Raw genomic sequence first — 12,939 nt, 5'->3', positions numbered from 1 at the left:
GTCTAATAAGAACGTGTTTATGAAGAACTATAAAATATTTAGGTTAAAATTGTGCTTTTTCAGAAATTTATAATTGCATTTTATTGGCCATTTTTTATCTTCTTACTTTGTTAATCGTCTGTTTATGTTAATCATCCGGGTAATATGCTCACATATTTGTAATTGATATATACAATTAAATACTGCACTTAGTATATCATATTTTTATTGGCAAAAACAGTAGAGGGCTATGAATCACAACGTCAAAATACATCTTGCAATAAAATTCGGCAATAAATTACATCGAAATTGTTCTTTGATCAACGGGCAGTTTTTGTGCTCACCTGCGCCCCCCGGAGGCAGTACGTACCACATCATCCGTATTACGTACCAGTGTATGTGGGGGGGGGGCAAAGGTGAAATCAGTAATGAAGATTCCGCCACCGCAGCAGGCTCACTAACTGTCGCACTTGTTTATTTTTAAGATAAGTTCCAGACGACGGTAAGTGGAAATTGTTCAAAAGTTCAACTATGCGTATTTGTTCTTTACGAAGACACTATTCTGTTGTCAGTATTGTCGGCATATTTTTAAAGAAACTCACGGCTGTCGCTAAGTAGCTACTCATAGTTCCAACTTTCTATTAGCTTAGGTTAGCTCGCTGACGCTAGCTGTGGGGAGCAGCGATGTTAACAAGCAGGTTAGCCAGGTTTGCTATCACCGACAGGGCGAAGTCAAGCTGGAATAATACTCCAACCTACCTTTGATGGCGAAAGGGACACCATTTGATAAACAACAGTGCGCCCAAATTCAACCGAACGGCATATTTGATTTCGGAAGTTATATTGTGAAGTGCAGTTAGCTAGCAGGCTAACTTGGAAATCAGTAGGTAATTGTTTAAAAGGCAACAGATACAGGTGAACGTTCCAAACGCGGCTTTGTAAGCTGTACAATGCTAGAAATACATTTTGTAAAGCTAATAACTTAGAAATTTCCCAGAGCTTTCTTTTGCCAGGTTGCTTGCTAGCTTAGCAGGGCAAATCTGGGTCAAGATAACCATGCTAGAGCTACTTTAGGAGTGGCTATAACAGTAGTTTGTAACGTTTGGTGAGTTTGTTTATATTTTAAGGCAAACTCTTGTGATTTGGAACCCCAAAGACAAATTCTTAGTTCCAAGATTATATCAGCCCCCAATTATCTGGAGTAGGTAGGGTAGCATTAGCCTGGTGGAGCTTGTGCTCAGGGTTTGATGTAGTCATTCCCTGCACATCATTCTGTCTTTTGTGCGTGTGTTTATGTGTGTGTGTGACCTGCAGGTGAGCTGATCTACAGCACAGAGAAGACATGGCACGCCTGGTAGCAGTTTGCAGGGAAGGCGAGGAGGATTACCCATTTTTGGCGAGACAGATTCCCCTGTATATTGATGACACACTCACGGTAGGTCCTCATAATCACAGAGAGCACATCAAATAGCAATTGGGAAGATAGACCCTTATAAATCACCCTGTAAAGTACAAGCAGAAATGGAGCAGAATCAGCATTGGGGTTTTTTTTCTGCCCAACACAACTCCGATTATTTTTCCTGACTTTCTGAAACAAATGGGTACGGTTTCAGTTTTGTGGTTTCTTTTTTCCATTTTCACATCACGTCGAGGCATGTTCAGGCAGTGCTTGAAAGGATGTTGACGTCGGAAAGCCAAGATCGGATTGTGTTCTTCGCAAAGACACAACCGTACCTGGAGTACAAACAGTCTGAAACTAAACTGCTGATCTGAATACCAAACTAATTGCTTGTGCCTCTGTCAGCATGGGTGAAACGTGACCGTGGAGTTTTAGATGCGTCATTATTACCTGTTGTGCTTTAATGGTTGTCAGATGGTGATGGAGTTTCCTGACAGTTTCATGGACGCTGAAGGCACTGACTTAACCCTTGCTCATTGGAAGCAATTTTCTGAGGTAATTTTACACACTGTGTCACAGAATTTCTTCTAATCTGGCAGACATGCACATACAAAAATCAAAGCCTAAATGATATTTGTGTGTATTTAGTAAAGATGCACTCAACCGATGCTAATATCTGTATCTGTCCCGACTATTAAAAATTCTAGATCGGGTATCGGTGACAATGGGCAGATCTATTAAGTCTAATTCTGTGCTTTGAGTGAGGTCATGTTTTATTACTTATTTTACATTATAATTATAATTTCTAATTGCTCCATCTGAGCCACTTGAAAGAAGGTTTGTTTCAGTTTATTTTTACCATGTTTGATCAAGGTAGTCAACCTTTTGTTTTTGTCAGTTTCTTTATTATTTATTGTACATCGGCTGTTATCCTGCTAATTGCACTGACTGAACAAATTAAAGTTGTTGTTTTTTCCATGTTTGACCAAGCTTGTGAAACTATTGTTGCATGTAAGACTGCATACAAAACTTGCATACAATTATCAATTTGCAATTCAGTACATTTATGTCTATGTTTAAAAAGAAAAAAGAAACGTTATAAGTTAATTCAGTGACTGGTTTTTTTGTATCGAATCGGCCGACAACAGACCTCAGATATCGGTATCAGAATCAGAAGTGAGGACAAATTAATCTGTGCGTCCCTAGGATTTAGTGTGGAGGACAAATGGATGACGGTTTCATTTTATTTTTTTCCATAGTATTATTCCAAGTTGAAGCAGCAGGACCTGAATATCGCCTTTATGGTGTCGTCCAGAGAGGTGTACAGCGCGCTATCCCAGCTGGTGCCGTGCGTGGGCTGCAGACGAAGCGTGGAGCGCCTCTTTTCTCACTCAGTGGAGACGGGGAACCCAGCGCTGGAGCCCCTCACAGTGAAACCCAAGGGCATGCTCACTGTCACCAAGGCTTGTTTGGCAGACATGAAGAAGCTTTATACACTGTTCTACATCCACGGGTGAGAGGAAAAAACTTTTCTCTTATTTTTATTGATGGTAGTACAGCAGAAAACATAATGTTCACTGTTCTCCCCTTTCTAGTTTGCCTGCATTATTTTTATTGCGATAGCATCAATTATTTTGTTAATTGCTGTTAGAAAATATGTATATTTAGACTTAAAAAGCATAGGTCTGATATTACAGGGCCTTGCTTAAGTGTTTGGTTTTTGTTTTTTTTTAAGAACTATAGAATTGCCTTTTCTGCAGTTACAGCAGCAGCTCCAAGTGCTTAAAGGAACAGTGCCTATAAAACTTATTCACCCCCTTGGGTGTTTTACCCTTTTATTGTTTTTATAAGCCAATCCTGAGCAGCAAAATTTGGCTTTTTTTTAGCAAAAAATGTTTTGTAAAAATTCTTGAATGCCATAGTGAAAGCTAACTTCTACTAAAAGACAAATAAAAATGTTTAGCATAACATAAGTCATTGCATAAATATTCGCCCCATTCAAGTCCATATTTAGTAAATGCGCCTGTGGCTGCATGGACTCTGTGTGGGTAAGTCTTAATCAGGCTTCACATCTGGTTGCTGCGGCTTTCCATTCTTCGTTGCAAAACTGTTCTAAGTTTGTCAGGTTACCTGTGAACCAGCTGTGAACAGCTCTTTTCAGCTCCTACCACAAATTCTCTATCAGACAGAGGTCTGGGCTTTGACTAGGCCACTCCAGAACCTTGTTGTCTTCAAACAGTGTCTGTGTAGCTTGAGTTGGATGCTAAACATGTTTTTCAGTGGGGATGGTGTTTTTGTTGTGATGTACAGAGTTTGGTACATCCCAAACACGGCGTCTTTCGTGATGGCCAAAAAGCTCCATCTTGGTCTCATCAAACCATTTAACTTTCTTCGACTTGACCAAGGAGTCTCCTTGAGACGGTGGATTGCCACTGTTTTATTAAGCTTTGATTGGTGAATGCATTGAGCTAGTTTTCAAGGAAAGTGTAAGACTACAAGATGTTGGAAAGCTGGTAGAAACGCATCCCAACAGAGATGCGTTTGTCATTGCAACATGAGGTGATTCTAGGGAAGTACTGAATACAAATGCTTACCACATATTTAAATAAAGAAAACCATGTTTCCTTTCACTTCAGGTTCACAATTATGTACCAATTTGTTTCAGTTCGTAAACGGATTGAAAGAATGTGGAAAAAGTTCAATTATTACAAGAACGATTGTATTTTTTCTTTTGCAGTTCAAAGTTAAATGACATGATTGACGCCATTCCAAAAAGTAAAAAGAATAAGCGCTGCCAGTTGCACTCCTTAGACACTCACAAACCTAAACCCCTGGGGTAAGTACCGTTCTTATTGTCACATTTTTGGTCTTAGAAGTTTTACTTGTTTTTATGAAGAATGCGGTAAATATGTCTAGCAATTTACAAAAATGTTGTTTTTCTTATTATTTTGAATAGTTAACTCAGTGGAAAACAAACAGCTAAGATATTTGGTTTGGATACTGAGGGTGTACTTTACCTTGTAGCTGTCAGAGCTGTGCATTACATGTTATAACACTGCTATAAATGCTCCAGGGGAAGTTGGATGGACGTGTGGGAGCTGATGTCTCAAGAATGCAGGGACGAGGTGGTCCTCATCGACAGTGCCTGTCTGCTTGAGACGCTGGAGACGTACTTGCGGAAACACAGGTACTTCATCGTAACCAGACCATTTGCTCAGCAAATATTTACTCACCCGTGCTAAAACAGTGGTTTTGTGATCGAAGAGAAACCGACTGGCTTTCGACTTCCAACAGGTTTTGCACAGACTGTAAGAATAAAGTGATCAGAGCATACAACATCCTGGTTGGAGAGGTGGACTCCAGCGAGGAGAAGGGATACTGCGCCGCTCTGTACGAGGGTCTCTGTTGTTGCCCCCATGAGCGGCACATCCACGTGTGCTGTGAAACGGACTTCATCGCTCATTTACTCGGCAGGGCAGAGCCTGAGTTTTCGGGAGGTTACGAGTAAGTTGTATTTATTTTTGTGTTTATCGTTTGGCGAATGCATTACGATTCTGGATGCAAGTTATCGATTTATGAGTCAATCTAGAGTTGAGTGATCTTATTGTTCGACAAATGATTGATAGGTGGCCATTTTTTGTAAAAATGCGAGTTTCTCTTGTATCAAGAGGGCCTTTCCCTAAAATAGACGACATTTCTCATAATATTCTGAATTAAAAACATTTAAAAAATCATACAATTTTACCATTATTTTGTGCCAGCTGCATTAAATACTGGCTGAAAAAACTGAAAATTGTGGTTCTCACACATTATCAACCTTAAACATATAAAATATAACAAAACAGGGACCTCTTAGTTTGCTAGATAGAAAAATAAAAGATGAAAAGAATAAAATGTGTGAAACACTTAATTTTCTATGAGCGAAGAGATGTTCCCACAGGAGCACCGACTTTAGTTGTTCTTCAAGGAACGCTATGAAGTGCAGTAACTCACGACAGCCTTAAAAATCAACCTTTCTTATTGGCATTGTGTTTTTTTCTATCATGTTACAATTTTTCTGCGTTTTGCTCTCCGCTTCTGTCTTCAAATCCGTAGCACATCAAGAACTTTTGTTTGAGATTTTGTTTGGACCTCTTCTCCTTTCTCGTTCCGGTATGGCTCTGCCATCTTTGATTCTGTATCAACTGGCTCCACTTAAGGATGAACAGGGTCGCCCTCTGCTGACTGGTAGCCAAACTGGGCCAACCAGGATAAACGTATATTGACACACTTAAACACACTTGTTTTTGGAACATTAATGGGAATGAAAACAGACAGGAATGTTAAATTTAAACCTTAAATCACTTATACAGTATTTATTATTTTGCTCTAAATAAAAAATATCATGTTAAATTATACAACTTAGAACTTAACATTAAAATAACATTCAAATTCCTTTGCTCCTATGTCAATGTATATATATTAAAAAAATAAACTTAAATATCCCAAAAGATTTTGCTCTCCTTAAAAATATCTCCTGTCAAAAGTAGAAATATGAACACGCTACAAAACCTGGAAATATGCATAAAATATGTACTTTTCAGAAATAACCATTCTAATCATTCAGTTTTCTTTGCTCTTATGACTCTGATTTGATCATTTGCTCTGATCGCAGCCGGACACCTGGCATCTTTTTTTGGCAACAAGTTGGTTTATGTTTGGTGTGAAGTCCTGTGGTGTGGAGATTCTCAGGATGGACTGCAAGTCGTCATCAATGAGACAACTTCTGTGTGCTGTTTTGTTAATCTTCATCACTGAGAAGAGCTTCTCACACAGATATGTGCTCCCAAACATGCACAAGGTTCGAGCTGCATGAAGACGGAACTGGGGCATTGCTGCAGCGATAGAGTGAATGAACTATGTGGGCCCTGCAGTGTCACACTTTGCCTTCAGTGTCCCATTACACTGCAGCTCAGTCAGTTCCATCTGAATCTGCGCAGGTGCAGTTTCAACATCAATGGCAAATGGGTTGCGTGCAAAGCAACTCCAAACTTTTTTTTTTGTGCTTCAAAGTCACTAAACCGCCGTGCGAACTCGGTGTTTTGGGGAACACAGTTGTGCTGACTTCGCTCAACATTACTTGGCAACAGGGAAAGTGAGGCAAGTTGCATTGTTGCATTTGTGTCTCCCATAAAAGCAGCTTCACTTGAAACGCCTTCACCGCATCATACATGTCAGTGATCATGCGGTCACGTCCCTGGAGCTGCAGATTTAAGGCGTTAAGATGAGCTGTTATGTCAGCCAGGAACGCCAACTCGCACTTCCATTTTTCACCTCTCAAAACGGTGGAGTCTTTTCCTTTACTGTCCATGAACTGACAGATTTCGTTGCTGAGCTCAAAAACTCTGTTGAGAACTTTTCCCCGACTTAACCAACGCACCTCTGTGTGATAAGGAATGTCTGCAAATTCTGAATCCATCTCCTGCATAAAGGACCGAAACTGCCGATGATTTAACCCTTTAGCTCGGATAAAGTTTACGGTTTGCGTTACAGTGCTCATTACATGGTCCATTTTTAGGACTTTGCCACATAGTGCTTCCTGCTGTATGATGCAGTGATATGCTGTTAACTCACCAGTACAGTTCTCCTCCTGCATCTTCACTCGCATCCTTCCCACTAGTCCACATTTTTCACTGCACATAGCCGGTGCTCCATCAGTTGTAAGTCCAATAAGTTTGTCCCAGGGCAGTTTCATGTCGGTTACACTTTGACATACTTTTTCAAAAATGTCTTTTCCAGTCGTCGTCCCGTGCATCGATTTAATGTCCATTACTTTCTCTGTTACGCGCAAATTGGAGTCCACTCCACGGATGAAGATAACCAGTTGTGTAGTATCAGTCATGTCAGTACTTTCATCCACAGCAAGAGAGTAGGCAATGAAGTCTTTGCTTCTTTCACTCAACTGTGCTCTTAAATCGGTGGCCATCTCACAAATTCGATCAGTAACCGTATTTCTACTCATGCTTATATTTGCCAGCATCTGCTTTTTGTCTGGACATAAGACGTCGAACACCTTGATCATGCAGCTCTTCAGAAATTCTCCCTCCGTAAATGGCCGTGCTGATTTGGCGATGATCTCTGCCATGATAAAACTTGCTTTCACAGCAGCTTCACTTTGAGATTTTGCACGGGTAAAAAACGTCTGCTGGAGTGTCAGATTCTTCTTTAAGTCTTCTGCTTTCCGTTTCTTCTGCTCTGCATCCAGGTCTTTCAGGTTATCCTTATGTTTTGTCTCAAAGTGCTGTCTTAGATTGAATTCTTTAATTACAGCCACATTAGCGCCACAAATGAGACACACGGGTTTACCGGCAATGTCGGTAAACATATACTCAGCCTCCCATCGGTTATTAAAGGCTCTGTTTTCAGAATCAACTTTTCTCTTCGCCATTGCGAGGGGTATCTTCGGCTACCGGCTATCTGCGCGATATCTTGTGATGGCAAGACTGAATGGACGCGGGAGGTGCGCAGCAAGGCAGCCGAAGCGTTGCATTGTGGGATGTGTAGTTCTGTGCAGTATTGCGTTATCAGTGCGGCAGTGACTAAAACGTCAGAATATGACGTCTAGGGATGAGACGGCGTTGTTCATATCGACGGGCCATTAATAACAATAATGTCAAATGGTCTTGCGGGCCGGATATGATTACACATGTGAGTTTGACACATGTGGTCTAAGTGGACAGTATTACTTAATCAATTGGAACTAATTTTAGTCTGATACAGCATTAATTGGAAATTGATGGATTATTTGTTTACAACCTTAATTATGAGTAAATAAAAGGTGTGTTATACTTTAATCCTGTCAGGATTTTCAGGAAATTAGCTAATATATATTGTTTTGGCTTGTGCTGTTTTTATTTCACCCACCTCAAGGCGCAGAGAGAGACACGCGAAAACGATTGATATTGCACAAGAGGAAGTTCTGACCTGTCTGGGCATTCATCTCTACGAGCGGCTGCACAGGATCTGGCAGAAACTACGAGCTGAGGAACAGACGTGGCAGATCTTGTTCCATCTGGGTATCGACGCACTACGGAAAAGCTTTGAGGTACTCCACGTTCGCTTTGTGGATGCCGCACAGTTTTGCCACTCGGCGTTTAACTGAGTGTTTGTCTGACCTCCAGATGGCAGTGGAGAAGATGCAGGGCATCAGTCGGCTCGAGCAGTTTGTGGAGGAACTGTCGGAGGAGGAGAGAGCCAAAGAACTGAAACTGGAGAAGAAGAGACAGAAACGGAAAAACCGACGCAAAAACAAGTGTGGTTTTGATTTGTCTGAGCAGGAGGCAGAGAACAAGGAGAAAATCCTGGATGAGGTGGAAATTCTGAGTTCACACAGCGCTAGTGGGCTTTAATATAAACCAACAGTTCTGCATTTCAATGTTTTTGTTTTGGTGTCACAGGGTTCCTTAGATTCAGTTGAGGGCAGCTGTAAGGCCTGTGGTAGCCACGATGAGGAAGAGGAAGAGGCTGGGTGTGAAGAGACAGTGACCACCAGCAGAAACGCCTCCTGTAACTGCTCAGACAACACCAAGCAAAGTATAACCATTTACACAATATATATATACACGTCTAAGTCCTGCCGGGTGTGAATTTAAAGAAAAATAACAAGTTGGGACACAACGCTGTCCTCAGATTTGTCCCACAACAGTAATGGCAGCGACTGCGGCTATTCATCAAGTATGGAGGGCAGCGAGATGGGATCGCGAGAAGGCTCCGACGTCGCCTGCTCTGAGGGAATGTGCAACCACGAAGCAGGTCCAGGTTAAACACACACAGACGTTCATCACAGATATTTTACCCTGTATGTGAAATGTTGTCCCTCTGATCTCACAGTCTGCTCTTACTTGCCCTCTGAAGGGGATTACCCAAACGTCCACCACTGTGTCGAAGACAAAGAGGAGGACGGGACAGACAGCTGTGTGGACTGCTGGCCGCACTCTGAGGAAAACAGTCAGTGCAAGAGTAAAAAGAAGAAGAAAAAGGGCAAGAGCTGCAACGATCAGGTGAGGCAGCAAACTGAGGACATGCCAGTTTGTTGAATGCGGCGTATTCAGCCACGTGTTCTAGGTAAAAACTCTAATGTTCCCTCAGGAGCCAAAAACCGAAGGTTGTACGTCGGACGGGAACACCACAGGGCACAATCTGACGTCAGCAAGCACTTGTCGAACCAAAGACATTTTTTCCTCCTTATGTGGCGATAAGCTCGCTAACATTGCACTACGGTCGCCATGCGCAGTCCATCAAAGCAACCTCAGCCTTCACATGAGGCCTACAAAGGCAAATTTAAGCTTGGTGGAACTCCTGGTAAGATTATTATTATTTTGCCCTGTTCTGATCGGCATCAGTAGAAAAGTAGTAATTAACTTTAGATTTAATGTTGGGAGAACTAGTTATGAATCTACTGTTCAGATTACACGGTGGGATTATTAGGGCCATATAAATAAAAACTAAAATTACAAGAATAAAGTCATATTATGAGGATGAAGGACTTTATGTACGTGGCGTGGCTCTAACACTCCATAAGATTTGGATCATACGTGACCATCTTTTATCCTTTTCCTCGATCAGGACGATTCCGAGGTAACGTCCGATGAAGAGAGCGGTCTGACGCAGGACGAAATCCAGGCATTTCTAGAACAGAACCAGTCCTTCTACAGCAACCGCCACCAGTACCGACAGCTCCTCAAGGAGAAATTCACCAACTACTGCCGTGCCACCGAGCGGAGCAAGCGAGTCTGTGGAAAGTGGTTCGCCACGACCAGCGTCAAGTAAACGCCATCGTCCCGTGAAAAATTTAAAAGCACTCGTGACCACTGCTGCAAGGTTGTTATAAAAAGATACATTTCAGGTGTATCCTTCGGTGTCTTGTTGGGTCATTTCTTTAAAATTAACGTGATTTATTAATTTTTTTTTTTCTCTCGACATCTCTGATTCTTTTGCACTTGTACACTGACGCAGTTGTTCATCTCTATTTGCCACATTCATACATGTTAGTTGTTCTCTTTGACCAAGCCTAGCTATTTATTGTAGGTCTTGTGTAGGGTTTCGGGGTTAGAGCACAGTGGAATATGAAATCAAGTTTTGCAAGCTGTGATATTGGGGAGGAATTTTAGTTGTCTTATTTTTATTTTTGTTTCCATTTTCTTCTCTCTTTGTCTCTCTTCTCTATGGTGACACTTCAGTGTAGTGCTTACGGGTTGCACCATGAAATGTGTACAGAAGTATAAATATAAAAATTTTACAGAGAATAAACATCCATTTGTAATAAATTCGGGGTGTGTTAAGAGCGCAATGTTAAGAAAGATTTACTAAATAAAGAGTATTTATTAATATGGATTATAAATGTGTTTTTCTTTCCCTTCTCTAAATAATTTTTCTTCACAATATACGAAACTTGTATGCAGTTTTGCAAACCAATTTTTGTAGCCAAAAACATGATTTTCTATTTTCTAAGTACAGCTGTGTCCAAAATTGTACCAGTTGGTTTAAAGAAATGGCTCAAAATTTCTCTGCAGATCTATTTACTGTATAAACTCCAACTGGAAAGACAACCATCAGCATCTACAACTCTCTGAAAAACCTTGAATAATGAGCTACAGCAACATTTAGCTTCCCTTTGGGATCAATAAAGTATTTTTAAAATGAACAAACAAAAAATACTTGGGAAAACATGTAGCTTTCCTGTAAATGACTGAACTAAAGCTTTGGTAAACAAATGATGTTTGAGGGCTTCTTCAAATCTGTCATGTGGAGTCGACCATTTTCTGGCGCCTGTAATCGGGTGTTCCAGCCCAGGACGATTGGGTTGCATCCCAGTTACTCTGCATTTCTAGGTGTTACCTCAGACAAAACCTAGAACATCAGGTTTCACATCAGCTGACTAGCTTTCTATTGGTCTAATCTAAGGCGTGAGATTTCTGAAACTTGTTTTAACTGGAAACTATCCTGTTTCCAGGATACAGTTTCCAGTTCCTGTTACTGCTTTTGGTGCCGTTCATTTCAAGGACAGAAAAGTCCCAATTTTATTTTATTGATCAGACTTCAAAAATTTTACACTGTGGCTTAGTTGGGATGTCCCAGATAGCAGGAATCTGAAGCTCCAGTACTTGAAGGCCAGTGTCTTCCAACCTTCAGGTGTGAGTCAGCTTCAACAAACCTGAATGAAATACTTTGGTCATTAGCAGGACTCTAGAACTTGATTTCATTCAGGAAAGGCAATTCAATAACTTTTCTTTAAAGGGACAGGATTGTGTATTTTCCAGGCACACGGTGCCATTTTATTGTACAATCAAGCAACTGTTACCTTCAGTTGTTATAAAAAGGCTGTATATACTGTATCTAATATAACTTGAAAGAAATTTAACTTCTGCATTTTTTAACTTCTTCAAATGGGTCCTCCTCCTCAGTAAAAACTCCAGCTTTTCCTGAAACTCAAAGTCATCATGATATCACTCTAAAAAGCTTTTAACAGCTTTTTAGACAGAAAAGTAGCTCATATCATGAGCTCAGTAGATGTGTAATTCCACCAGGTGTTTGCTAATTGCTGCCGCTAGTCTGAAGGAACTGAATGAGGGAGGAGCTGCGCCTCGAAGGCGGAGCTAGGTCCAACCAGGCATTTTGCACATTTGAATGGTTGCCATGGGAGATTAAAGCATTTCTCAAACATGTGGAAGAATCAAAGCAATACTCCAGGTATGTTTTTGATGATGTAAATCTCAAAATGTGGATTTTACATAATACTGCCCCTTTAAGTGTGTCCAGACAAGGATGCATTAAAAGGTTGCAGAACACCAAACCTTGAGGACAGAAGTTTGCAACTTGTGCCTCACAGAATGCTCCGAACAAATCTATGTTCAAAACGAATCCACTTCAGGGCTTTATTCATTCATTTGAGCCTTTTACTAATTCTGTCAAAACAGCTGCACGGATTACAGTTAAAAACATATTGGCAGCATTGTGGATCTCCACTTTATGAATGCATACAGAGAGGGATAAACAGAATTACTGATCTGACATAAATCCAGTTTCAGATTAAAATGACAGAAAAAATGTAATACAGTTCTAACAATCAGTGCCAAACGTCCCTCTGTTGGAGAGCTTCACGCCTGCAGGGAACAACTTGGTAGTAGACCAGTTCATGAATCTCTGCACCAACTCACTGTTTGTGAGTAAACTCCAGAAAGTTTCTATTGGGTTTATAAAGCATGAAATGTTCTTTGGCTGTAATACATTTCTGAATCAAGAGTGAACTTCATGTCATCAGAGGCCCGTGTTAGATTAATAGGTAATAAAGCATATGGTTAAGTTGTCAGCCTATTCTACTCTCATGCCTTTGAATGTTTAATTTCCGGTTAAAGAAATAAAACTGACTGTCCAGGAATGTGAACAGTGGCTCACATTCTTGGACAGTTTGTACTGATGTTGGTGCCCGGCGCTTTCCTCGCTGTGCACCGGATTTAATCAGACTAAGCATTTTTCTCACGTTACATTTCATTTTAGTGGAAATGTTAGGATTCTGGGTGGGA

At 40.8% G+C, this 12,939-nt stretch overlaps 1 protein-coding gene and 1 pseudogene across 4 annotated transcripts; one reads left to right on the top strand and one right to left on the bottom strand.

Annotated features, from left to right (window-relative positions):
- Positions 1–374: 374 nt before the first annotated feature.
- Positions 375–10,750, top strand: ggnbp2 (gametogenetin binding protein 2). 4 transcript variants are annotated; one of them, XM_008428092.2, is made up of 14 exons: positions 375–481; positions 1,294–1,414; positions 1,853–1,933; positions 2,638–2,891; positions 4,116–4,214; positions 4,452–4,565; positions 4,673–4,882; positions 8,288–8,462; positions 8,539–8,727; positions 8,815–8,950; positions 9,047–9,169; positions 9,248–9,417; positions 9,506–9,718; positions 9,983–10,750. In XM_008428092.2, the coding sequence occupies exons 2-14, from the start codon at positions 1,322–1,324 to the stop codon at positions 10,184–10,186; spliced, it is 2,061 nt and encodes a 686-aa protein (XP_008426314.1). In that variant the 5' UTR covers positions 375–481; positions 1,294–1,321; the 3' UTR covers positions 10,187–10,750. The 4 variants fall into 4 exon arrangements, with proteins under 4 accessions (XP_008426314.1, XP_008426316.1, XP_008426317.1 ...); XM_008428094.2 differs by having other exon boundaries at positions 9,047–9,175; positions 9,272–9,417; XM_008428095.1 differs by having other exon boundaries at positions 376–481; positions 9,272–9,417.
- LOC108166898 (general transcription factor II-I repeat domain-containing protein 2-like) lies at positions 4,889–8,281 on the bottom strand (annotated as a pseudogene).
- Positions 10,751–12,939: the final 2,189 nt, after the last annotated feature.

This window comes from Poecilia reticulata, linkage group LG14, assembly GCF_000633615.1.
Source record: "Poecilia reticulata strain Guanapo linkage group LG14, Guppy_female_1.0+MT, whole genome shotgun sequence".
NCBI classification, from domain to species: domain Eukaryota; kingdom Metazoa; phylum Chordata; class Actinopteri; order Cyprinodontiformes; family Poeciliidae; genus Poecilia; species Poecilia reticulata.
The sequence above is the reverse complement of the archived record's forward strand: the minus strand, read 5'-3'. Positions and strand labels throughout refer to the sequence as shown.